At 50.8% G+C, this 22257-nt stretch overlaps 11 protein-coding genes and 1 pseudogene across 12 annotated transcripts; 8 read left to right on the top strand and 4 right to left on the bottom strand.

The window, feature by feature from the left end:
• Window positions 1-10: 10 nt before the first annotated feature.
• On the top strand, window positions 11-1708 carry BDR25DRAFT_167916 (uncharacterized protein; the record flags this gene model as incomplete). The annotated part of the gene is made up of 2 exons (XM_033684104.1): window positions 11-70; window positions 128-1708. Coding segments are annotated over 2 exons (1641 nt in total), but the record flags the coding sequence as incomplete, so codon positions are not given.
• Window positions 1709-2373: 665 nt separating this feature from the next.
• On the top strand, window positions 2374-2979 carry BDR25DRAFT_383992 (uncharacterized protein; the record flags this gene model as incomplete). Its single annotated transcript, XM_033697847.1, has 1 exon — window positions 2374-2979. A coding segment is annotated over one exon (354 nt), but the record flags the coding sequence as incomplete, so codon positions are not given.
• Window positions 2980-3376: 397 nt separating this feature from the next.
• Window positions 3377-4948, bottom strand: BDR25DRAFT_301318 (RBP11-like subunits of RNA polymerase). Its single transcript, XM_033689548.1, has 3 exons — window positions 4743-4948; window positions 4160-4218; window positions 3377-4090 (listed from the first exon to the last, which is right to left on the bottom strand). The coding sequence occupies exons 1-3, from the start codon at window positions 4757-4759 to the stop codon at window positions 3774-3776; spliced, it is 393 nt and encodes a 130-aa protein (XP_033551477.1). The 5' UTR covers window positions 4760-4948; the 3' UTR covers window positions 3377-3773.
• A 159-nt stretch (window positions 4949-5107) lies between these two features.
• Window positions 5108-9689, bottom strand: BDR25DRAFT_254949 (uncharacterized protein). Its single transcript, XM_033686329.1, has 4 exons — window positions 8974-9689; window positions 6923-8926; window positions 6314-6874; window positions 5108-6264 (listed from the first exon to the last, which is right to left on the bottom strand). The coding sequence occupies exons 1-4, from the start codon at window positions 9588-9590 to the stop codon at window positions 5184-5186; spliced, it is 4263 nt and encodes a 1420-aa protein (XP_033551476.1). The 5' UTR covers window positions 9591-9689; the 3' UTR covers window positions 5108-5183.
• Window positions 9690-9822: 133 nt separating this feature from the next.
• Window positions 9823-10495, top strand: BDR25DRAFT_301316 (uncharacterized protein). Its single transcript, XM_033689547.1, has 2 exons — window positions 9823-9930; window positions 9980-10495. The coding sequence occupies exons 1-2, from the start codon at window positions 9862-9864 to the stop codon at window positions 10208-10210; spliced, it is 300 nt and encodes a 99-aa protein (XP_033551475.1). The 5' UTR covers window positions 9823-9861; the 3' UTR covers window positions 10211-10495.
• BDR25DRAFT_215177 (Methylthioribose-1-phosphate isomerase) lies at window positions 10427-11654 on the bottom strand (the record flags this gene model as incomplete). Its single annotated transcript, XM_033684829.1, has 2 exons — window positions 10427-11090; window positions 11140-11654. The coding sequence occupies 2 exons, from the start codon at window positions 11652-11654 to the stop codon at window positions 10427-10429; spliced, it is 1179 nt and encodes a 392-aa protein (XP_033551474.1).
• Window positions 11655-11853: 199 nt separating this feature from the next.
• On the top strand, window positions 11854-13343 carry BDR25DRAFT_254947 (Aldo/keto reductase). Its single transcript, XM_033686328.1, has 3 exons — window positions 11854-12172; window positions 12254-12783; window positions 12870-13343. The coding sequence occupies exons 2-3, from the start codon at window positions 12265-12267 to the stop codon at window positions 13200-13202; spliced, it is 852 nt and encodes a 283-aa protein (XP_033551473.1). The 5' UTR covers window positions 11854-12172; window positions 12254-12264; the 3' UTR covers window positions 13203-13343.
• A 438-nt stretch (window positions 13344-13781) lies between these two features.
• On the top strand, window positions 13782-13866 carry BDR25DRAFT_t11 (annotated as a pseudogene). The gene has a single exon. The product of its transcript is annotated as a tRNA-OTHER (tRNA).
• Window positions 13867-14351: 485 nt separating this feature from the next.
• Window positions 14352-15859, bottom strand: BDR25DRAFT_351168 (uncharacterized protein; the record flags this gene model as incomplete). The annotated part of the gene is made up of 9 exons (XM_033694815.1): window positions 14352-14409; window positions 14450-14642; window positions 14674-14790; window positions 14839-14895; window positions 14931-15108; window positions 15167-15224; window positions 15328-15439; window positions 15484-15565; window positions 15698-15859. The coding sequence occupies 9 exons, from the start codon at window positions 15857-15859 to the stop codon at window positions 14352-14354; spliced, it is 1017 nt and encodes a 338-aa protein (XP_033551472.1).
• Window positions 15860-15972: 113 nt separating this feature from the next.
• Window positions 15973-17307, top strand: BDR25DRAFT_311089 (uncharacterized protein; the record flags this gene model as incomplete). Its single annotated transcript, XM_033691208.1, has 1 exon — window positions 15973-17307. One exon carries the CDS (start codon window positions 15973-15975, stop codon window positions 17305-17307), a length of 1335 nt encoding a protein of 444 aa, XP_033551471.1.
• Window positions 17308-17711: 404 nt separating this feature from the next.
• On the top strand, window positions 17712-18758 carry BDR25DRAFT_383977 (uncharacterized protein). Its single transcript, XM_033697846.1, has one exon. It carries the CDS (start codon window positions 17984-17986, stop codon window positions 18320-18322), a length of 339 nt encoding a protein of 112 aa, XP_033551470.1. The 5' UTR covers window positions 17712-17983; the 3' UTR covers window positions 18323-18758.
• Window positions 18759-19250: 492 nt separating this feature from the next.
• Window positions 19251-20675, top strand: BDR25DRAFT_110609 (phospho-2-dehydro-3-deoxyheptonate aldolase). Its single transcript, XM_033683566.1, has 3 exons — window positions 19251-19353; window positions 19412-20369; window positions 20419-20675. Exons 1-3 carry the CDS (start codon window positions 19348-19350, stop codon window positions 20577-20579), a joined length of 1125 nt encoding a protein of 374 aa, XP_033551469.1. The 5' UTR covers window positions 19251-19347; the 3' UTR covers window positions 20580-20675.
• The last annotated feature ends 1582 nt before the right edge of the window (window positions 20676-22257 follow it).

Genomic DNA, 22257 nt, shown 5'->3' with positions numbered 1-22257 from the left:
TTCTTCAACAATGCCTAACGTCGGGAAGCCATCCAAGGGATGCAAGAATTGTAGAGGTAGGAAGGTGAAGGTTTGTAGTGGAATGAATATATTTTAGGCTGTTCCGAGTTTGCTAAATGCTGGACAGTGTGACCAGAAGCGGCCATCATGCGGGCAGTGTTTGAGAATTGGCAAGGAATGCCATGGGTACCGGGACCCGCTCCAAATGATGTTCAAGAACGAGAGCGATGTGGTTGCTCGAAAGGCGAACATGCGGTACCAAGAGCTATCAAAAGGAAAGAGTCCAATATCTTCCCGTTGGAAGAGATCTCACACTTCAGACAACGACTCCACGAGCTCCGGCGCAAGCCCTGCTTCATCCACCACTTCAAATCACCAATTTGCGCTGAGGACAGGGCCTTCGGCGCACAAGAAATCGATGACACGGGAGCTGATGCCGCCGCTCGAAGATCAAGCAGTTGGGTTTTTTTTCTCTAATTATGTGCTGACGCCAACGCTTGTACCAAGAGGCCAGTTTGACTATCTTCACGAGCTAGTGAATCAGCATGGAGCAGAAAAGATACTACAAACTGCAGTCACCGCTGCTGGACTAGCGGGACTCGGGAATGCTACGAAATGCCCTCATATCTCGAAGAAAGCAAGGGAGGAGTATGTGACGGCCTTACGTATGACAAACAAAGCACTCACGTTACAAGAGACGGCGACCAAAGACAGCACACTCATATCAGTTCTCATGCTTGGCATGTACGAGAACTTCACGTTTCAAACTAAAGATTCCCAAAAGGCATGGACGGAGCACATCAACGGGGCAACTACCCTAATCAACCTCCGCGGAATTAAGCAATTCTATCAAAGCGTTAGCCGGCGCATATTCCAACAGTTCTATGGCACCGCCCTCCTGACTTGCTTGCAGAACAGAGTAGCGGTTCCGACAGGCATGACTGAACTCTGGGAAGCCGGAACCCAAATCAACGACTACAGCATTCCCGGAAAAGAATGGACTACGTGCATGATCCGTTTCATGCTGCGTGTCATTAATCTCAGTGGGGATTCAGACAGCGATCCCGCATCAATGGTTGCTTCAGCGACCAAGCTCGATCGCGAACTCGACACTCTCAAAGCGCTGATACCGAATATCTGGAAATACGAAACCGTGGTCCTTGAAGAACCTCTGGAATCCGTGCACAGTGGCTTTTATCATATCTATCTAGACCCCTGGATCATACAGATGTGGAACCATCTTCGATCCGTTCGGCTAAACCTACACAAGTTGATCCGAGAACAACTCCTCAAAAGCTTGGATCAAGCTCCCACCTTCTTCGATACCCACGAAACGGGAGCACAGATTCTCATTTCGGAGCAAGTCATGCGAACCGCCGCAATGGGCATTTGTGCCACTGTGCCGCAGGTAACTGGACAAATACCATTTCCGGTCCCTTCAGCCACCACAGCGGTATATGCGGACTCCGCGAAAAGTTCAGATTTGTTCGATATTGAGGACCCCAGATTCAAGATTCACCCTCCTGGAACGTTCCTTAATCCATCGCGGCCAACAGGTATGGCATACCTGATCTGGCCACTGTATGCTGCGGGAGTAATGGATCTCTGCTCTGAGGGTATGAGAGACTGGGTCATTGATCGACTCTTCTACTTAGGCCTGAAGATTGGGACAAGACAGGCTGTGGTGTTTGCAGAGGAGCTAAGAGAGCTGCGAATACGGGAATCGGAATTGGATGACAGTAATGAAGTCTAGGATGCACCATCCCTTTAACCAATCAAAAAGTATCAAAAAGTCAAGACGAAAAGAGAACTCGGGACCGAACCTTATCACTACTTAGCATTCTATACAACAATTACATCTCTATCTACTTACTCAAAACATTCCACTTTATACTTTCCGAACCTCCTCGGGCTCTCCGACTCTCCTCGCAACGTAGGAAGAAAGGTGGAGTATGGCGTGTGTTTAGTGGATTAGGGAAGCGAGAATTATTTCCCTGCGCTAATGTCCGGAGTTAGGATCAATTCACGTCACTGAACTCCATATCAACATAATGCCGATTCATCGATCCCATTGCCTGTCATGGTGAAAGCGGCTAGCGACAAGCCCACGTAAGGGAAACTCCTCTCCAAAGGCTCTCGGAAGAGTACAATGCCCCTTATCTCTCTTTCGAGGCCGTGTTAGAATATCTGACACATCAGCAACTTGTTCTTTTGTTTCGACAAATTCTCCTAGGGCATTAAGAGAAGCATTAGAAAGGCACGGAGCATCTCATGGGAGAATTAAATTCATATTAGCATCCCTAAACACCATAGATATGGCCGCGGCGTAAGTTACAGAGGTGCGTCTCCACATCTTCCTTTCCCTAACTCACCTCCCACTACAATTCAGCATACACTACACCCTCCACCGCACTCCTTCCCTCTCCCTCTCCCTCTCCCCAACCTACTTCCTCCTCGCACTTCAAACCCAGCGATTGTGTCATAGCAGGAATAATATACCACCCTTGCGGCTCCTGTCCCAATTGCCTAGGCCCAGAACACTACTCCCAGTATTGTGCTCACGGTATGAGATACTGTGGTGTCACAACTGACGGGGTTTTCACGGAGTATGCGAGGATCAATGCGAGCCAAGCGGCGAGACTGTCGGAACGCGTGAATTCCAAGATGGCAGCCCCACTAGCGTACGCGGGTATGCTGTCTGGTGCGGAGTCCTGCAAACGGATCTGAGGAATAGGGAGTGGAGGCGGACTCGGACATCTCGGGTGACAGTTTTCGAAGGCGTTTGGTTTGAATGTTGATGCGCGAGATGAGGGATTCAAGTTGACGAAGAGAGCGGGTGCGTATACGGTTGCGGATGCGAGAATGGGGGTTAAGGAGACAATAGAGGAGGCCCGAAAGGTGACGAATGGGGAGGGCGTGGAAGCGACGTTTAATGTGAGTGCGGCGGTGATGGTTATAGCGATGGTGTGTGATGTGTCCTAAATGTATTTGGCGGTACAAACTACCCAGGTTGGGGTGGACCCTCTCTCTCATCCTCTGTTGCGTATTGGCGATGAAAGTTAACTTGTGTGGTATAACCGGACGAAGTCGTCGTCTCCTTCTGCTGACTCAAATTTTTTTTGGGAGACATACGCGTTCGAGGCTCGTTAATCTACTCTTGTGTAGAAGCTTAGCAGATGTTGAAGGTTGTGGACGGGAACCGCATCTCTGTAAACACGAATACGTGTAATGGTCCAGGAGAAGACAATGGGGAAGGGTGTAATGGTTGTAGACTTGGAGCAGATAAAAGAGGAAGAATTGGGATTGGGTATGGTGTAGAAGTACTCAATAGCTGCTGGATTCCAGACAAGTTTTAGAAATATCTACGCCGATTGTTCGTAACTATATCTCAAGCTTATGTAAGCTTCATAAGCACCTCTATCGTTAAGGTTGGGGATATTGCAAGTCGTATACATCATATTGCACGCATTTGCGCGCAAGTGTTTACCGGAGGTAGCTATGCTAGCATTTCGTCAACTCTGCAAGTAAGAGACAAAGCTAGAGTACCTCATATCCGGGACCCAACCGTAGAATTCACGCCTGAAAACCGAATCCAGTTGACCGCCGACCTGAATGTAGGATATATCCTAGATGAAGACCACCAGACGCCGAGCCATACAGATAAATATCCTTGTTATTCCTGGACGAAAACTGGGCACACCATGAGAAAAGATGGCTACATGAAAAAAGTACACCCAGAGGGAAACGCGGGCACGCCTAGAGGAGAAACGGCTCTAGTAGTTGTTCTGCTCACGGGCAAGGCGCTCAGCCTCGCCCTCGTGAACAATACGCTTGCCAAGCCATTCGGTCGTGAAAGATCGGCTCAGCACCTCGAGATCCTGAACGATGTCCTTGGCACACTGAACGACTGCATCCTTGGGAGTGATGGTTCCGTCAGTCGAGACACGCAGCTCGAACTTAGCGAAGAGTGGGTGCGGGACTTTGTACGCGGAGAAGGTAATGTAGGGGTACTTGTGGAGACGCTGGGAGAGGAGGTTGCCGAGAGTGTGGTCTTCCTTGTTGAAGGTGAAAATGGCGGTGTTTGGGACACCTGTTGCGAAGGGATAATTAGTATCTGTGCAAGTGTGGATGGGCGACTGGTAAGTGAAAGTGGACTTACGGGTCTCCTCCTTGAATTCGACCTTCTTCTCGTCATCACCTAGCAAGAATAACTCAAATCTATATCACAACACGCATTAGCTAGGCCCTTTCGTCTCAATTCAAACCCGGGAACGAGCAAATTGAAAACCACCCCGGTGGGACATCATCATCATCATCATCATCATTATGTTTAAAGAGCCCATCCGGAACCGCAGGCTCTCGGGGCTTACGGTATGCGCATGCGTATGGGCGATGACCTCCGATACGGTGCGAGGTTTAGGAGTGGACATTTTGTCGGTTGTCGTGGAATGCCCTGAGCGAAGCTGTGTGTTCTGCAAAGGGTGTGTGATCTTGTCGTCATGAAGGTGGCGGCGCTAATGGCAGGACCGTGAGGCTACTTGGAATTTTCATTTCATGCGTCACCATGAGGTGGCGTGCGCGTAGGCGTGATTGAAATTTTGTTGGTGAAAGAGTCACCGTCGTAGCTATAGTGAACAGTGCAACATTCGAGGTGAGGAGTTGAGTCGCGAAAGCCGCGAACTCGTGAGAAGGAAACCATGGCCCGATGATTGAAAATTAAATGAAATCAGCGCACTACGTACCGGTCAGGGGCGTTCATCGTGCGCTCCTTTTAGTTGTTTTTCCGAGACCAGTCTTCGAAGAAAGAAGTGTTGGGTGGAAGATTTTTGCGGCCGTGTTTTGCGAGTTGGAAGCGCGTTGTAAGAATAATGTCAGAACTGTAGCTCTAGATATGGATCTATTGACAAGATGCTGTCCCAAGCCGTGGTTGGACTGTTGGTGTGAGACGGACGCGTAGTGTTGAGGCTCTTGAGGTGAAGTTCAAGAGCTCTCGTTGTCCACTCTCACCGCCCACGTGATCGGCTATTCCTTCCTTTCTGGGAGGGTGAATTGTACTATGACATACCCCTGGCGGTCTCCTAAAGACGACTTCGAGTAAATATAATTAATTCAATTGCCAATTTATGAATACAATAAGTGCCTCACTCCAACTGTTTCAATCATCTCAATCGTTCCAATCCACTCTACAGGACTCGCCCAGATACAGCTGCCTGACTCCTATCCTTGGTCTCTACCTTCCTCAGACCCTTCCCCATCTGAATTTCGCCTAGCAGAGCACCAACATTAGGCGCACCACCTGGCCTCGGGGCTGGTATTGGAGGGGGAGGGGGTGCACCTCCGCTCGGCATTGGTGGAGGCCCTGGTGGTGGCGGAGGAGCTCCTCCTGTAGGCATTGGCGGAGGTGGGGGAATTCCTCCTGTGGGTGAGGCTACGGCTGGGCTCTCGGCCCGAGGACTCTTATTGTCCATGGAAGACAATGGCCGTGGAGGAGCCATTGTGCCGAACAATATTGAAGCAAGCTGCTTTGCACCACCTTGAGGGGCATCATCATCATCAGAAGACGAATCATCCGAGTCAACAACAGACCAATCGTCTTCTTCTGGCCTAGCTCGAGTTCGGGTACTTGCAGGTGAGGCAGCTGTTTCACCGAGAGCAGCTTTGGCATTCTCCTGGGTCAGTCGGTGGAATGGATTAGTGGAGACCTCGCTAGTATTACTAGGTGGGGGAGGGGGGGTGGGTGTAGGGTTGTTCTCTTGACTTGACATGGCCATCTTCTTGAGGAAGGGATTCTTAGTCTCTGTATCTCCTATGCCCGGATGGGGGCTTGTCAGGGAGGACGCTGGTGGGCTGGCCATGGAAGAGGGTGGGGTGCTGTTCTGGCGCGGGAGCGGAGGAGCTGCTGGTGGCATTGGTGGTGGTGCAGGTGGTGCAGTCTCCCGACTCAGTTCCTGGCTTGCAGTTGGAGTCGTGTCTTGTGGAGTGATGTTCTGTGGGCCTTCGTCATCAGAGGAATCGTCTGAGTCGAGGCTTTCTAGTTGTAGCTGGAGCTGGCGTTCTCGCTCTCTTGCTTCTTCAATTTCTGCGCGCTGTGCAGCTAGACGAGCTTCCTTCTCCTTAGCTTCACGTTGTGCGGCTTGTTTACGACGTTTCTCTTCTTCCTTTTTGATTTTGCCCTGCTTAACCTGATCCTCTAAAGCACGGAGCCGGGCTTGGGCAGATTCGCGTTCCTTGGCCAGCTCATCTTCTTGACGTCTCTCTTCATCCCTGTTATCTTGGTTAGTGCCATGTAAAGTTATATATGGAGCGAACTCACTCCATACGCTTCCTCTCCGCTTCCTGGGCTTCTTGCTGTTCGCGCAGAGCCCTCTCAGCCCTTTCATTCTCAACCCTCTTGGCATCTGATTCGGCTTGTCTCGCGTCATGCTGAGTAACCTCGGCCTTGTTTTTGCGAGAAGGAGGAGGTGGAGGCTTTTTCCCGCTTGATTTAGCTGTAGATGGGGGTGCGATGGACTCATCGGCGAGGCGTCGTTGCCTCTCCTCCTCACGCCGTGCATCCTCTTCTTCGGCTTGACGAAGTTTCTCCTCTCGCTCCTTCCTCTCACGTTCTTGCCGCTGTTGAGGTGTCTCAGCGGCCTTGGGTGGCGGGCGAAGGCCCAAAGCAGCCAACCTCTCAGCCATCCGCTGCTCGGCTTGCTGTTTGATAAACGCAGCACGCTCCTCGGGAGTCTTGTAAGAAGCGTATGACCCGCCGCCAGCAGAAGCTCCAGGACGAGGTGATGGCTCAGAGGCCCGGGCGGGGCTTTCGTACCGAGAAGATGTTGATGACCTGCTCTCTTCCACTCGAGAAGACGTTGCAAAGCGGTCATGGGAGGAGCTGTATCATGTTAATGGCACTCTACTATACTGGTATATGAAGACTCACTCTTCCTTTCGAACCCGAGCAGCTCTGCTACTTCGTTGGAGATCAAAGATGAAGTCCTTCACCTCATCCTCCACTCCCAAGCCGTCCTCCCATCTACGCCTCTCGTGTTCGCTGTTGTTATCGTGACCGCCTTCCTTAAGGTTCAGTTCAAGTCCTCTCGTGTATTCATTGACGCTATCTTCAACTTCCCGGATCATTCGTTCGTTATTTTCCCTCTCAGATCGAACGCGCGAGCTCTCCTTCTCCAAGCGCTCAGCCGCAGCTCCAGTGTCATCGCCAGCAGGGATGGGCTTTCCAGTCAGAGCGGCAGAACGGGCTTGCATCATCGCCTTAGCACGGGCCTTCAGCCGGTCTGCTTCTGTGATCAAGCCTCCTGGTCCGGTTCCGACAATTGAGGCCGCAGCACCAGGGTGCGCCTTTGCGTCTTTTAGCCTGAAGAGCTCGAGCTGGGCATCAGCAATTTCGCGCTCCGTTCGACGCACATTTGAAGCTAGCTCTGGCAAGTGGTCGGTCAGATTTTGCAATTGGCGTTTGAGTGCACGACGTTCTGCATCTGAATCGCTCGACCTCATCGACGCATTTGGGTGAGCATCAATGTCTTCTTGAATCCTGCGGATGCGGCGGTAGAGGTCCTCGGCCTCTCGTCGATCTCTACGGTCGAGGGCATCATCCTCATCAGCCTGGTTCTCATCCCGGATATCAATGGCGTCTAGAAGGATTTGTTTCTCCTTGACCAGCTTTCTCAGCTGTTCAATGGAAAGTTCGTCTTGCAAACGTTCAGATCCAGGGGACGAGGGCGTTGCAGGCGACGGGGAGCGACCACCTGCTCCCAAGCGATGCCGTGCACTTGAGCGATAGCCTATTTGATCATCATTGTTCCTAAAGACTGTCGCGTCCTTGCGTCCAGCGTTTGCTGGGCTACCTGCCCGGAACGAATGAGACTTTAGATAGCTGACACCAGTCCTCTGAGGTTGAAGAAATGCTCCGGAATTCTTGCGTTCCTCCGCATCACGAGAAAGGAGTGATTTCATCGCGCCGATCGAGTCATTGATATTGCGAGTTGACGGGGGAATGAGCTCTGGAGGAAGACGATTTGGCACAGGATATCCGTTTAGCTTTCGATAGATGAGATGCATTGCCACAGCGAACTCATCTAGATTGAGCCGACCTCGGTCAGCAGAGTCAGCAAGAGTCCAGATCCGTTCGAGGTCAGGCTTTGGGAGTCCACTCTGTCCGAAAATTTCGATCGCCTGTTCTCCGGCAATGAAACCTTTGCCAAAACCGTCCCAAGCTTTGAAAGTATCGTCGTACAGCCTCTTTTCACCTTTAGTAATGGCCCATGGAATGGTCGCATTGCCGCTGAGTCCAGCTGTGGTATAATTCCCGCCTTCTCGTCCAGTCTGAGGCATCATACGCTGTGCCAATGATTCAATGTTTGGGAGGCCTGTGGCTGGAGTATTGACCAAGCCCCATTGCCCGGGAATTCCGGTAGGTTGGGCATTCAATGGAGCCATACCAGTTTGAGTGGGAGTTAAATTTGAACCAAATCCAGTGGGCATCGGTGGCATTGGCGGCCGCGGGCCATTGTAACTACTGCCTGGAGCCTGTCCGAAACCTGTTGGTTGAGTTTGACTGAAACCTGTTGGGTGAGATTGAAGACCCATAGGGGATTGACCAAATCCGGTGGGGTGAGAAACAAGGGACGAAAGAATCTGGCTGTTGGACTGCTGGGGCTGAGGCTGCTGTATGGTTGGTATTTGCTGGGAGCTTTGATTCAGGGGTTCATCAAATTTTGGGGCATTAGAGGCAGGTGCTGGTCGGCTTGGCTGCTCATCTGGCACACCGAACGAAATAATATCCACCATACTTGAGACCTCGTTCCTAACGCGCTCAGGCAAAGTATTGGGCAGCTCCTTGCCGGTCAGCTTGAGGTTGCAGAGGTACATGGCGAGGGCGAACTCGGGGAACAGGAGCTGGCCAGATTTAGTCGTGTCGGAGAGTGTCCTATTCTTCATGAATGTTTTACTCTTTGTTGGAGTGTATAGGCTTACCAAATAGCAGACAGAGCGTCACCAGGCAGCTTCGATCGAAGCAGTAAATCCCGGGCCTGGTCACCAGACAGTGCCTGCGCATTGCCCACGGCAGACTTGAATAGCTGCTCGAACTTTGCTTGGTCTTGTGCTGTTATGAACGACAGCCTGATGTTCGGAATCTTGGACGATTTCGTAGGTAGAGGCGGAGGGGGAGGCTGGGATGAGGACCCTCGAAATGAATCTGCCATCTGCGATGAAGTCATACCCGTAAGTTGTGGAATCTGCTGGGGTGGGGGAGGTTGCTGTGGAGGGGGTGCGCCGGTCTGGAAGAGTTGCTGCTGTGGAGGCTGTTGCTGTGGAGGCTGCTGGAAAGACTGGCCTTGCTGACCTAGATAGCCGGTGAACTGCGGTTGCTGCTGCTGCTGCTGCTGCTGCTGCTGCGCGAAGCTCTGCGGCTGTCCCGGAAAGCCTGTGAACTGAGGTTGGATTGGGCCTCCTCCAAATCCCGTCGGCTGAGGTCCCAACCCCCCCTGGAAGCCTCCAGGCTGTTGGAATGGCGGCTGCTGGCCATACTGAGGCTGTCCAGGTCGGGCGCTATTGCCTCCCCCTAAGTAGGAGTTGGACCCCGAAAACATGACGGCTGGCGTGTCGCAAGTCAATCAAGTGGTCAAGAGAGTCCGCATGGGCGGTGTTATTAATATATCAAGAAAGCAGGCGCGTGAGATCTGGAGGTGATGGTGGGAGGTGAGGTTAGGAGAGTCTGTGCTGTGCTTCGAGTGTACAGCTCCGATTCGCGCTAGCGTCGTCATCCGACAGGACCATTGGCTCCACCGAGCCATCCTAGGCTTCGACGTCTCCGCCAGTTAGCCGCCACCTCCACGACCGCACACATCGAGCCTCTTTACTATGTCGGGCGAGCAGACCCGGCAGAATGAAGACACTAGGGGTGTCCACCAAGAACCGGACTTTGCCCAGGTCAGTTCTAGAAGTAGGCTACTTGAAATGTACTGAAAGACCTCTGCAGGCATTTAAAGACCTCGCAAGAGGCGAACGAGCTGCTGCCGCTTTAGAGAATCACCTAGACACATTGGAGAAGAAGATTGAGGAGCTCCTGGCGAAAGCGGACGAAGAGGAACGAAAATGTAAGGAACAGTCCAAGCCGTCTGCCTCCAACAGCGACCCATCTTCGACGAATCGTGAAGGCAGTGGCTCAACAAAAAATGGCGCACTTCAAGCCAGAAAGGTGCTGGAATAACCAGTAGCCATCTGTGAAGACGTAATGACAAGAAAGGGATAGACGGTTACAGGTCTCTCAGAGTTAATAGTCGTTCGGGATTCACGACGCTCACGATTGCAATGAATAAAAACATCGAGGAAGGGTTATATGTGTCCCAGGACCTCACCCACACCAACTCTGCCTAGGATTATACGGTGCAATGGACGATGGACGTATTAGAAGGTTGGAGATGTGCTATACCCCTCCAATCGTTGAAGACTTGTCCTTCAGACCCTCACTCTTGAAAACTTGCTCAAGGTGGAATTCCCCACTGCTGTCCTTCTCCACCACCCCAACTTCGGTGATAATTCCGTCAATGAGCTCATGGGGAGTCACATCGAAAGCAGGATTCCATACCCCAATACCATTCGCAGCAATGCTAACAGTCTCCACGACGTTCAGGTCCAGGCTAACGCCATCGTGCCGTGGTCCCTTAACCAGAGTGACTTCCTTTCCAGGCCTTTCCTCGATGATGATGTCGTCTCCAGACCTTGTATCAAGATCAATAGTGGTCCGCGGAGCTGCGACGAGGAACTTGATTCCGTGGCCTCTGGCAAGAAACGCCAGCTGGTAAGTGCCAATCTTGTTCGCAGTGTCGCCATTTGCCGCGACACGATCTGCTCCAACCACAATTGCGGCAATATTTTCTGCCGATCCTCTCAGTCGAAGTAGACATCCCGCCATGGAATCTGTGATCAAGGTTGCGGGTATGTTGTCATGAACCAGCTCGAATGCCGTGAGTCTCGAGCCCTGGTTATATGGTCTTGTCTCGGTACAGAATGCATGCTTCAAGGCCCCTTTCGAATGGAGTGAACGTATGACACCGAGTGCAGTGCCGTATCCAGCAGTAGCAAGGGATCTAGGCCATCAGCATCTGCGCAGAGCACAAACGAAGAGCTTTGCCCTACCCTGTGTTGCAGTGCGTCACCATGCTAACCGGACCCTTATTGCCTGCTTCTGTGTTGTTGATAACCCACTCCGCGCCATGCTTCCCGATATTCTCATTGTCACTCACATCATCCACTAGCATCTTCTCTGCTGTCTGGACATATGCTTCTCGGACATCCGCCCCAGTCGCGCCCTCCTTGCTGGTAGCCCGTTCGACGGCCTTGGTCAACTTTTTGGCGGCATCTGCAAGATTGACTGCAGTCGGTCGACTTGTGACAAGATAGTCCAACTTTTCAATGATGAAAGCCTTGACCTCCTCAGCAACCGGTGATAACTTCATATTGACCAATTCAACTGCTAATGCGAGAGCAGCCACGATAGCAATTGCAGGGGCCCCCCGCGTTCGCATCTCTTTTATGGCGTGCCATGCATCCATGCTGGAGTAAATGTGATCGTATTCTTCGGCATGAGGCAATTTGAGTTGGTCGAGTATCTCCAATTGACCCCGCGAATATTTTATGGCTTGGAGCACCATCTTGGCGGATTCGGACTGCGTTCTTGGGTGTTGCAAAAACTCAATGTTGGGGTAGCAGCACTCAACAAGCTGACGCCACATCACGTGAAAGCCCAACTGGGGGCAGGGGTGGCACTGGCCACTAAAAGGAGCTAGCGTGAACGGTGAAGGAGGCATGTACTGGCACACTAATTAGCGCCTACCTTCCTCGTGTGAAGGTTGGCTCTTCAATTGTAGGGGTCGTAAGACCCATCAGAGGAGTCGATCGCATCAAAAGTTATCCTTATTAATCCCTTATTCGAAGTTAAACAACAGCTCATGAGGATGAACCCTCCGGAAGTTTGAGGCGTTCTACCCCATGCCACGGCTGCACAACACCGATTTCACGACCATACAAAGGTGGTATCTTATGGCTGCGGCGTAGGGGGATTTGTGCCGCAAGCAAATAAATGGTAACCCCAGGGAGTTCAGGAGTGCGCTGTTCGTCACTGCGCCTCCCTATCACCCTTTCACCAAATGCCTTCAACAGCCACTTCATGGTGAGCTTTTATATCTCTTCGCTGTTGCTCGAGTTCTTCCCCACCCTATCCCCAACTCTACCGGCTAACACATGCCGGTAGATTTCTTCAAGATGCCGTCAACGAAGCTCTCTGTTTCTTCTACCCTCCCTCTCCCTAACTCAGGAAACAGCATCCCGATCCTCGGATTTAGTGTCTATCAGGCCCAGCCACCGACCTGTGTATTGTCCTGCCTTAAAGCCTTCAGCGCCGGCTACCGCCACATCGACACTGCGCAATACTACGGCAATGAGATCTCGGTTGGTCGCGCGATCCGCGAGTCAAAGCTTCCCCGTTCAGAGCTCTACATAACATCCAAGATACTCTATGCTGGGAAAGACATTGAAGCGACGTACAGGATGGTATTGGAGAGCATCACAAACCTCGACGATGAAGATGGTTACATCGACTTGTTCCTCATCCACAGTCCGAATGGCGGCGCAGAGAGTAGGAAACTTATGTGGCTTGCGCTAGAAGAGGCAAGGGAGGACGGGAAGGTTCGGGATATCGGTGTTTCGAACTATGGTATCCAGCACATTGAAGAGATGAAGGAGTTCGCGAAGGTTTGGCCCCCGAGTGTCAACCAGATCGAGGTAAGTCACGCTGTGCTCGCTCCGGCCATTGGCTTGGAGCTAGCCCCTCGAGCTGCTTGAATTAGATACGCTGACATGGTTCACAGCTTCATCCTTGGTGCCAACAGCGCGAGATCGTCGAGTATTGTAAGAAGAATGAAATCGTCATCGAAGCCTACTCCCCGATCGTCCGCAACCAAAAAGACCACCACACGACTCTGATCGGTATTGCTGAGAGACTGCACAAGACTACCAACCAAATCCTCATCCGATACTCTCTACAAAAGGGATGGATACCTCTTCCAAAGAGCGACACCATGGCCAAGATCACGAGTAATGCCGATGTGTTCGGCTTTGAGCTGACCGAGGAGGATATTGCTCTGCTGGACGAACTTGACCAGGGACGGGAGGGCGCGATTGTGCAGGCTGTGAATAACTGAGAACAGGGAGCGAGAGATCAGGGGAGTGGTTCGAAGCGGTTCGGGCTCTAGGTCGGTTGTGGTCCAGTAATTTTATGACTGGTGAAAGGAATTTCCTACGTAATAAGCGCTTAAATATACCCCCATCAAACAGGGCTGGAGATTCTTACAGTACTCCCGGGCTTCTGTTCATGAGACCAACATAATACTTCATTCCGATGACTACGATTGCTCTCTTCTTAACCACCCATGCCCAATCTTGCAGAAGATGCAAAACCAGGCTCCATTAACTAAGGAAAGCCTTTCATCCGAAATCACAAGCATTTTCCAACAAGCATATCCCAACAAGTGAATTTCATCTCAGCTCACACTGCCAAGACGCACACATTTGGCGTTTTATCACCCCAACCAAGTGGCCCATTGCAAGTCTCCCCTCTCCCGCTCTTTTGACCCCACTCACCGCCTCTTTCTATAATTAGCTCTTAAACGAAGAATCCTCAAGCCTAAGGGTTTTGCCACGAATTCGAAGGTATTCTATATTTCAATATTGTGTATATTTATTTTACAATACTCGAATATGGTATAATTCATTGAAACACAGGTCCTGTGGTGTAGGGGTTAGCACTTCGGATTCTGATCGGTTCAGAGCATTCCGGCGACCCCGGTTCGAGTAAGCGCAAATCCACTCTTCGTTAAAATAAAACTGACGCCAGTAGTTCCGGGCAGGACCTCAGATTTTTTTTGGCTTATTTTCAGTGATCTTGAGTCCTGTGCGCCCTCCTCCCTTTCCGACAAAGAGCGACGCTGTAACTAAAGGTGATGCGAAGTGCAGACTTTTTAATTTTTCTTCTCAAACAGAACGTTGAGAGAGCCAGCTCACAATATGCAATTGCAAGAGGTTGTATATTGGGAATTTTGTTTGCGGTCGCCGCAATACTCTGAATCAATCAGATGGTTTGCGATTATTCTCTGTTAGCAACGTGTGGGCTTCTTCAGTGTTCAGACACTACGTCTTCATTTTCTGACAACCCGCAGGTACTGGCTGTAAGTTAATACTGCACCGTATCACTTAATGTAGGACATAGCTGGGGTAATTTATAAGGGTATTTGCATCTTGTTAAGGTTGTAGTGAGTTCTAGCAAGAGGTTCAATAGATTAAATTCAACCTGTTTACATTCCACCATAGGTGTGAATATGCTTTGCATAGAAGCGTTGGAAATGTAACGAGCTATAGCAACAGCCTCAATCGATGTATAACGTCAGGAGACAATGACCGAAAGAAGCTGACTTGCTTTGCCATGAGACCTTTCGCCTTGGTATGAAGGTCATCTAATATGATTGAGAATTTGTCGCGGAACTGGCGTCGGTGGTTATCGAAGAAGAGTATTTGGGGACGGAAGCTGTTCGTGATATGAGACTTTCGGCGACGATCACTTCCAGACCCTAGTGAAGAATTAGTTTCTGTGTATTTGAGGCGAATGAATAACTGCACCATATTTCATATTTGCTGCACTGTAACAAGGCTCCATAGGTTGGCCTATAGTTTGCAGGGCTAACATGCGATCTTGATAGTCTTGAGTGATGTCTCCGTGCCGTACCTGACGATTCCCTGACGATGGAGAAGCGTCGCGTTAAGAGTCCGTAATGCAGCTCGTACTTCCTCTCCCGAGCGAGAGCCAACTGTGCTGGTTGCTAGTGATATCATTCGGAACACCTATTCGAAGGTGTGGTCAATGAGGCCATAGACACAATTGAGGTAGGCTTCGACACCGCCGTTGAACGTATCCCAAAGGCCAGGCATGTCCGACTTCATTGAATCAATGGCTTCCTCATTCCAGTAATGAGAGCCTGCAATGGGGATGTAATGATGGCCATACTCTCGAAGAAAAAGGCGATAAATGACAGAGGATGCCAGTGGAGGCTTATTCTAGCGGATGGGATAAATACCGAATGCCACTACATGCTGGCATTCCTTAAATCAGCACTCTATTGACGCACTCGTTGTAGCCCCATGATGTCACCCAGGTGAAGAAACGGAGTAGGCTATTTACCTGCTCGTCTCAAGAATGGTACTCGATCACAACATAAGCGCATGTAACTCCATCAGTGTAGCTCTATGTTTTGTATCGTTGATTTAGCTCGAAACGGTCTCTGAGTTGATAGAGGATTTGCACGTACATCTCGAGTTAGTCCCTTCTTGTCTAACAACGAATTAATGAGGCGGCTTTTCCCTACGCCTAAATCCCCCCCAAGACCCACTGTGCGGGGAGAGGGTAAGGTGCAATATAAACTATAGCAACACAATAAAGCCTAACCTGAACTTGCTCAAGCTTTAGGGGGCCTTTGAAAGAGTACAATACGTTATCAAATAACAGGGTACACAACTGGGGAAGGTATATATGTTACTCCTCACCTCTAGCTATGTATAAAATTGTTAGAATGCAGTTTCCATCGTAAGTTACCCTCACTACGTTTTATATTTGGTATCATATACAGAATAAATAAGAACAGGTTACCCTAAGAATATCCTTCATTATTGAATAACCGTTATTTTCCCTTCCCCGTTTTCCGTGTCGATTCACAATGCTATCGTTATGTAAAATCTGCGGTATTCCCTTCACAAAAAGGGTACATATTCTGCTTGTTTGTTCCACAAATTCGCCTGATGTATTGTACATATGCCGATTAGCTATTTAAATATAGATCTCCCATTATTATTCCACCCCCCCCACAAAATCTCTATTGCAAAGACCCATGCTTAATCGAATTAACACTACTCGGCCGCAACAAAATGTCAAGAAATCTACAACACACCAGCGCAATGATCACAAAAATCATCCCCCTAGCTCTCTTTACTGCTCAAGCAGTTATTGGGGCAGTTATTCGTCACCACGATGAACCTAGAGCGTCAAACGCTGATGGTCTTGCTGTAGTAGCTATCACAGCGACCCTAGCAGTTCCCCCAGGCCCAACCCTGTCTTGGGCGGTCGATCCGAATCTAGTTATTGTCACAGAGACGGATTACACTACCGGTCAACCGTCTAGGGTGCCCCCGACACCTACGTTGGGAGAACTCCTATCATATGTTACCATTGGTGCACCATACCAAAACACCACTCTAGTCGCTATATCTGCAGGGCCTGTTAGCGCCCCCCCGATTCCTAGCTTCACTGGTGCTTCTGCTATAATAGGTGCATCAACTATGCCTTACGGAGATTCCTCCATAAAAACTATTCCTTCCTCCGCACCCTTTCGGCCAACTTCAGAGGATAATTACTCCGCCGCACTAGTTGCTTTCCCAAGCAGTGCACCTGCAGAATCGAGTCAAGTACCAGCAGCTTCTGGAGCACCGAGCTCTGGGTTGTCTCAAGTACCTTTTCCTTCCTTCCAAGCACTAGTGACTTCTTCACATGTTCTAGCTCCTTCCCAGCTTCCACCGATCTCTCTAGAGCCCTCATCCACCGCTGTAGTTGTCATTCCAGTGTCAAAATCTCCCACAACCGTGCTCGTTGTCCCCGTCACCCCAACCGCGACTCCGCAGCGACACAAGCGATCTAACAACATTGGGTTCATCGAAGGTGAGCTTATTGACACAAAGTCAAGGGTCTCGAACGGTGTGCCCGCCCAAGTATCCACCGTTTCTGCCTCACATCCCTCTACACTGATGGGGGCTAACCCTCCTCACGTAGCGCTACAACTTAACACTGCAACGAAAGTCCTAGTGCCAGCGAAATCTGGAGACCAAGTTGCGGACAAGACAACTAGCCAAAGCGTTGGCACGATTCAGGTTCCTAGGAAGTCATTGTCCGCCACCCACTCCAACACGATGTTCAAGCCCAAGGAATTGTCAAACCCAAACCCAACTCCAACCCCTAGATCTTCTCACATCCGAGCTCCATCTTTCAAAGCCTCTTCAGCACTGCTAGTTGGTTCAACCGTTGTCATCGGTGAAGGGGCGCATTGCCCATATCCTTATCCCGGCGAGCTCTGTGGAAAGGGCGCCGCGAAAACGACGTTTGTAACCGCAACGAAAACTAAGGCTCAGAAACCGACGTCACCGGCGACTAGGAAGGGAGAAAAGCTTGAAAGTACTGGGTGGTGCCCTTATCCCGGACAGAAGTGCTAAGTGCACTCAGTCCCCTGCTTGAGAATTGCACTGCTGATAAATGATAGTAGGAATAAATCTGGAAAGGATCCTAAGGACGGAGAGTGTGGAAATGGTAAGGGTGTCGTTAGTACGACGAGCACCTTGTTGGTACTGCTTGTTTTAGTTGAGACGGCGAAAGTGAGTCTAGGCACGACGAGTGCCTGTGCTTGCTAGAATAGGATAGTATTGTTTGATATTGAATCCTAGTATTGTTCTGACTAACTGTTTTTCTGTCCCTTGTCTGTATGATGGTTTCCCTGTGTATAGCCACTTACAGGAAATATTGTCGCCCCATAGCGATAGGCCCCCATCGATTTGTTCGAGATCCTCTCGCAGTTCAATGCCACCTAATGGTAGATACGGCAAGTTCTTCCCGCGTATTCCACCAGCCTCCCCTGCACGTTCTTCGCTGTTTGAATGTACGTAAGGAGATCTGTGTCCTTACTCCTGCCTTCAGGCCCGCTATCGAACATTTCATAGCTAAATCAACACTTGAAGCTGGTCTGGAAAGTATCCGCTGTTGCATGATAAAGGCCTGTAGCCACGGCTCCATCTCCCTCAGGACAACAAGCAGCTGTCATCAGCTTGCTTGGTGAAAGGTGACGGAGCCATATAAGCGTCGCTGATCTGGAGGATATAAAATTTCTCCTTAGAAATGGTATTGCTGCGCTCATTGAGGGACATCTTGAACCTCTTCTATAACTCGTCTTTCGAAACGCCCTCGGGAGGGCCGGAGAAAGTAGTACGATGTGAACCATTCTCCGCCCACAGTCTAGAGAGTATCAAGTCAAAGCCCGATATACAGTCTATCCACCTCCTTTACAGTATTCCATACATCCAGCCAATCCGGCGCAGGCATGGACCAGCACCAATTCCCGCACGCAGACCGAAACCCACGTTTCACAAACCGTGTGTCATCTGGTTTCGGTCCAATCTGTCAAGTGGTGTATCCGAAAACCCGACAGCAGCACATCCACTCTACAAGCTGACATGATGCTGATCCAGCCGCGAGCGCGCTCGAACACGCATTTGAGGCCATGGAAGCCTTCGAGCCAGCCCTCGAAATTCAAGAAAGGGTGTAGCATCACGATTTTGAGGCCCCTCTCCTCACATCGTTTATTGATCTCGGTGGCTACGGCGTCTATCTCAGCGTAGTTCTTAGGGCCAAGCGCGTGGCTGAGGTGATGAAAGCCGAAGAAGATGTCCAGGAAGGAGAGAGTTCGACGGGTTGGAAGTCAGCGAGGGATGCGGCGGGCAGGCGGTCGAGGAGGGAGGGGCAAGAAGGGCTCCCGAGGCAAGAGCTGACGTAGCTGATGGGGATGGTGGGGAAGGAGTAGTCGAGAGCCATGGCAACCTCGGCCTTACTATGTTAAGAATTAATTATTGAGGAATAGGTGGTATGAGAAAGCACCATTCGGATATTAGCGGTGATGCCGGACGCGTTCCGAATGCCATCTGAATGACGTAGCCAAAGAGGACCTAGCCTATGTCTACATCCACGTCGAGCTATCATCATGAACAGAATCGTGTCCAAACTCTTGAGAACGATCGACCAAGATCATAAAGAAACAGCCTCCGACTCAGCATTCCATCCTTGAATAAGCTCCGCCGTGAATGAAGAGGGCTTTTCATCGCACAGCCACTGTGCATGACCCAGCTCATTAGTCCTTCGATTGACGTAAGGTGTGTCGTGCGGTGTACGGTGCGAACAGTGATATATAAGCTTATGTCTATTTCAATGCCCGATGAGGAGCGGGTGTGAAAAAGTCCACGGCGGAGGGCGATCGCCACTTGAAAGTCCTTTCGCCTATGAGCAAAAGACATGTTCGCCGCCCTGCCGTAGCCAATCAGCGCTCTCCCGAATGTCGGACGAGCACCTGTTCCCGACTCATAAAAGCTCCAACTCTCCCATCAGCAGAGAAATGGTAAACTTAGCGTTCATACCACAAGCTTTACTGTGTCTCTCATTCTGCAATTGCTCTTTCTCCTACCTTTCGTGCATCTAGACATCATAGAGCCATGTCTGTAAGTAGAAGCACTGCCCATTCGCTACGAAACAACACTATTAACACTTATTCTGCAGTTCTACATTGAGAACAAGTCGGTCGGCGACAAGGAGAACTCAGAAGATTGGCGCATTCGAGGCTACAATCCCCTGACCCCCCCGGATCTTCTTCAGCACGAAATCCCCCAGTCGGCCAAGTCAAAGGAAACCGTCCTCGCAGGGCGCAATGAAGCCGTCGAGATCGTTCAGGGTAGAGATGCCCAGAGGAGACTGCTCGTAGTCATCGGACCATGCTCGATCCATGACCCCAAAGCTGCGCTCGAATACTGCGATCGTTTGCTCAAGATGAAGGAGAAATACAAGGACGACCTGCTTATCGTCATGCGCTCATACCTCGAGAAGCCCCGAACCACCGTCGGCTGGAAGGGTCTGATCAACGACCCAGATATTGATAACACCTTCAAGATCAACAAGGGATTGCGGGTGTCAAGGCAGCTCTTCGTGGATCTGACCGAGAAGGGCATGCCTTTGGCAAGCGAGATGCTAGATACCATCTCTCCCCAATTTTTAGCGGATTTGTTGAGTGTGGGCGCAATTGGTGCAAGGACAACCGAGTCGCAGCTGCACCGCGAGCTGGCATCAGGCCTGTCCTTCCCCGTGGGTTTTAAAAATGGCACCGATGGCTCGCTGGATGTCGCTATTGATGCGATTGGCGCCGTTAAGCACCCCCACCACTTCTTGTCTGTTACCAAACCAGGTGTCGTCGCCATCGTAGGTACCGTCGGCAACGAGGACTGTTTCGCTATTCTTCGAGGTGGCAAGAAGGGCACCAATTTCGACGCGAGGAGCATCGCAGATGCGCGCGAGAAGCTAGCGCAAAAAGGACTCAATGCTCGGTTGATGGTGGACTGCAGTCACGGCAACTCCGAAAAGAACCACAAGAATCAACCAAAAGTTGGTCACGTCCTGGCCGAGCAGATCGCAGCCGGAGAGACCGGCGTCATGGGTGTCATGATCGAGAGCAACATCAACGAAGGTCGGTTCGTCACACGGTTTTGGTTTAGCAGCCCGCTAACAACATACAGGCAACCAGAAAGTGCCCAGCGAAGGCAAGGGAGGACTCAAGTATGGCGTGAGTATCACGGATGCATGCATCAATTGGGAGGACACCGAGGCCCTCCTCGAGGAGCTGGCGACTGCCGTGCGGAAGAGGAGGTCATTTCTTGGTATTAATGGCGTGCACTAAAAGTGTTCATCAATTTCTGCGGCTTTCCTCGATCTAAAGGCAGGGCATTGGTACGGTCGGCGTCTCCGGGACTCAATCTTGTTCGACATCAGCATCAAAAATATACCTGCCTGGTTAAGGCAGCATCCATACTACACGTGTTAATGCTTGCTTGCCAAACGAACAGACATGCTGTGGCTTGATGCGGCTTGATGCCTTGTCGCAGAGCACCATCGGTGATGGGCCCACGACATTCCGTTACCACATGTCGTCTTGCCGTCCTCCAGGAGGTGAATAAAGAGGTATGTGGTGTCTCTACTAGCGTTCGGTGACTCCAGCCACATAGGGGGTTCTCTCAACCACAAAGTCCTCTGTTTCACCGGTTGATTCTCAGACGGCGTGCGCATTATAGAATCAGTCGCATTGACAACGACAACATTGCGCACCAGCAGAACCCACTTCCCTGTATTCGACCCCCGCCAAAGCTTACGCTGTATGGTAGAATAGGTTGAGAGACTTGCCACACCGCAGCGTGGACGACCGTGAGGACGATATCGGCACTTCCTAAGCAGCAACCGTGAGTAACCCCTTGCTAGGCTATGGATTTATGCTGCGTGATTCTGCTCTGAGCTACGACAGAGGCTTTGCCACAATTCCTGAGGGTTCGTTCGAAGTCAGTGAGTTAGAGGTCGTCCATGGTTAGGAGTATAGTCTAACTCTGCAAGGTTTCCAAACGTCCGCGATGCGATACAGCCCTTGTTCAGACAATCGCATCATCCATTGTCCTGAATCAAGAAAATGAGATTGAGGTGCGGCGGTGAAGAGGAGACCTCTGCAGAGTGGCGTTCTACTGATCTCCTCTCCTCACTCTGATAGACGACAACGTGCAGATGGCCAAGCAACTATTTCTGCAGCCTCAATCTATCCGCCCGTGAGCCTTCCCATTGCATGCGGAGAGGATGTGGGGCCTCAGCTGTAACCTTCTCAACTGGTGGAGACGGCCCTCGCAAGCGTCACATCTCACTCAGTATCCTTTGATCCTCAGCAACTACCAGCTGACGATACCGACCTGCATTCAAGGGGAGCTCAACCTCGGCTTCATTGAAATCTTTGAGATTGCAGCCTTGTGGCATCCCCTACACCTGCAGGGAATTCAAATACCGGTGAGCAGCCCGGGAGCGGAGTTTTAGTTTTGTGACCCTGTACATTGGCCCTCCAAATTTGCAGAGAAATACTGACACCTGCTTCATCGATCTCAAAAGTAATGATAGACTCAGCCAGAGCGCTTAAATATTTCCTTCAGAATGTGTACCGAGGCCAATGGGGGTTTGGGTTGGGTGAGATAAGAACTGACCCATAAGGCAAATGCCTTCATCGCTCCGTCCATTGGTTCCCCTCTCAAACGTCCTCCGACGTTCTCTCGGCCGGGATCGATTCAAATTTTTTTCCGGGACGTCGCCTTAGCGCTCCTTCTAGCACGGTGCTGCCTTGAGCGCTCCCGCCATTGCCTTTGTTCCTAATGGCTTTCCCCCTTTTTGGTCAGCCTCCAGACCGAACTACTCGGGAGGCGCTCACGCTGTCTTCGTCATGACAGCCCTGTTTCATGTTCCAGGGTGCTAGCTCCCGTGTGCCGACCCGAATAAATGGTCGTTGGGTTGTGTTGACCCCGTTGTTCTACGTCTGCGTCTGCACACCACTT

This window comes from Lindgomyces ingoldianus (assembly GCF_010093535.1).
Source record: "Lindgomyces ingoldianus strain ATCC 200398 unplaced genomic scaffold BDR25scaffold_6, whole genome shotgun sequence".
NCBI classification, from domain to species: Eukaryota; Fungi; Ascomycota; class Dothideomycetes; order Pleosporales; family Lindgomycetaceae; genus Lindgomyces; species Lindgomyces ingoldianus.
The sequence above is the reverse complement of the archived record's forward strand: the minus strand, read 5'-3'. Positions and strand labels throughout refer to the sequence as shown.

What these genes read in the sequence shown, in the direction of transcription:
- BDR25DRAFT_254947 (XM_033686328.1), top strand. Translation starts at nt 12,265, where the DNA reads ATGCCGTCAACGAAGCTCTCTGTTTCTTCTACCCTCCCTCTCCCTAAC. An exon ending in CGAGTGTCAACCAGATCGAG is followed by an intron (nt 12,784 to 12,869) that starts GTAAGTCACGCT and finishes CATGGTTCACAG; the next exon opens with CTTCATCCTTGGTGCCAACA.
- BDR25DRAFT_301318 (XM_033689548.1), bottom strand. An exon ending in CGAATTCAAGGAGGAGACCC is followed by an intron (nt 4,091 to 4,159) that starts GTAAGTCCACTT and finishes CCTTCGCAACAG; the next exon opens with GTGTCCCAAACACCGCCATT.
- BDR25DRAFT_110609 (XM_033683566.1), top strand. An exon ending in CGAGAGCAACATCAACGAAG is followed by an intron (nt 20,370 to 20,418) that starts GTCGGTTCGTCA and finishes AACAACATACAG; the next exon opens with GCAACCAGAAAGTGCCCAGC.
- BDR25DRAFT_301316 (XM_033689547.1), top strand. Translation starts at nt 9,862, where the DNA reads ATGTCGGGCGAGCAGACCCGGCAGAATGAAGACACTAGGGGTGTCCAC. An exon ending in AAGAACCGGACTTTGCCCAG is followed by an intron (nt 9,931 to 9,979) that starts GTCAGTTCTAGA and finishes AGACCTCTGCAG; the next exon opens with GCATTTAAAGACCTCGCAAG.
- BDR25DRAFT_254949 (XM_033686329.1), bottom strand. Translation starts at nt 9,590, where the DNA reads ATGTTTTCGGGGTCCAACTCCTACTTAGGGGGAGGCAATAGCGCCCGA. An exon ending in GACGCTCTGTCTGCTATTTG is followed by an intron (nt 8,927 to 8,973) that starts GTAAGCCTATAC and finishes CATGAAGAATAG; the next exon opens with GACACTCTCCGACACGACTA. An exon ending in GCTCGGGTTCGAAAGGAAGA is followed by an intron (nt 6,875 to 6,922) that starts GTGAGTCTTCAT and finishes AACATGATACAG; the next exon opens with CTCCTCCCATGACCGCTTTG.
- BDR25DRAFT_383977 (XM_033697846.1), top strand. Translation starts at nt 17,984, where the DNA reads ATGGTATTGCTGCGCTCATTGAGGGACATCTTGAACCTCTTCTATAAC.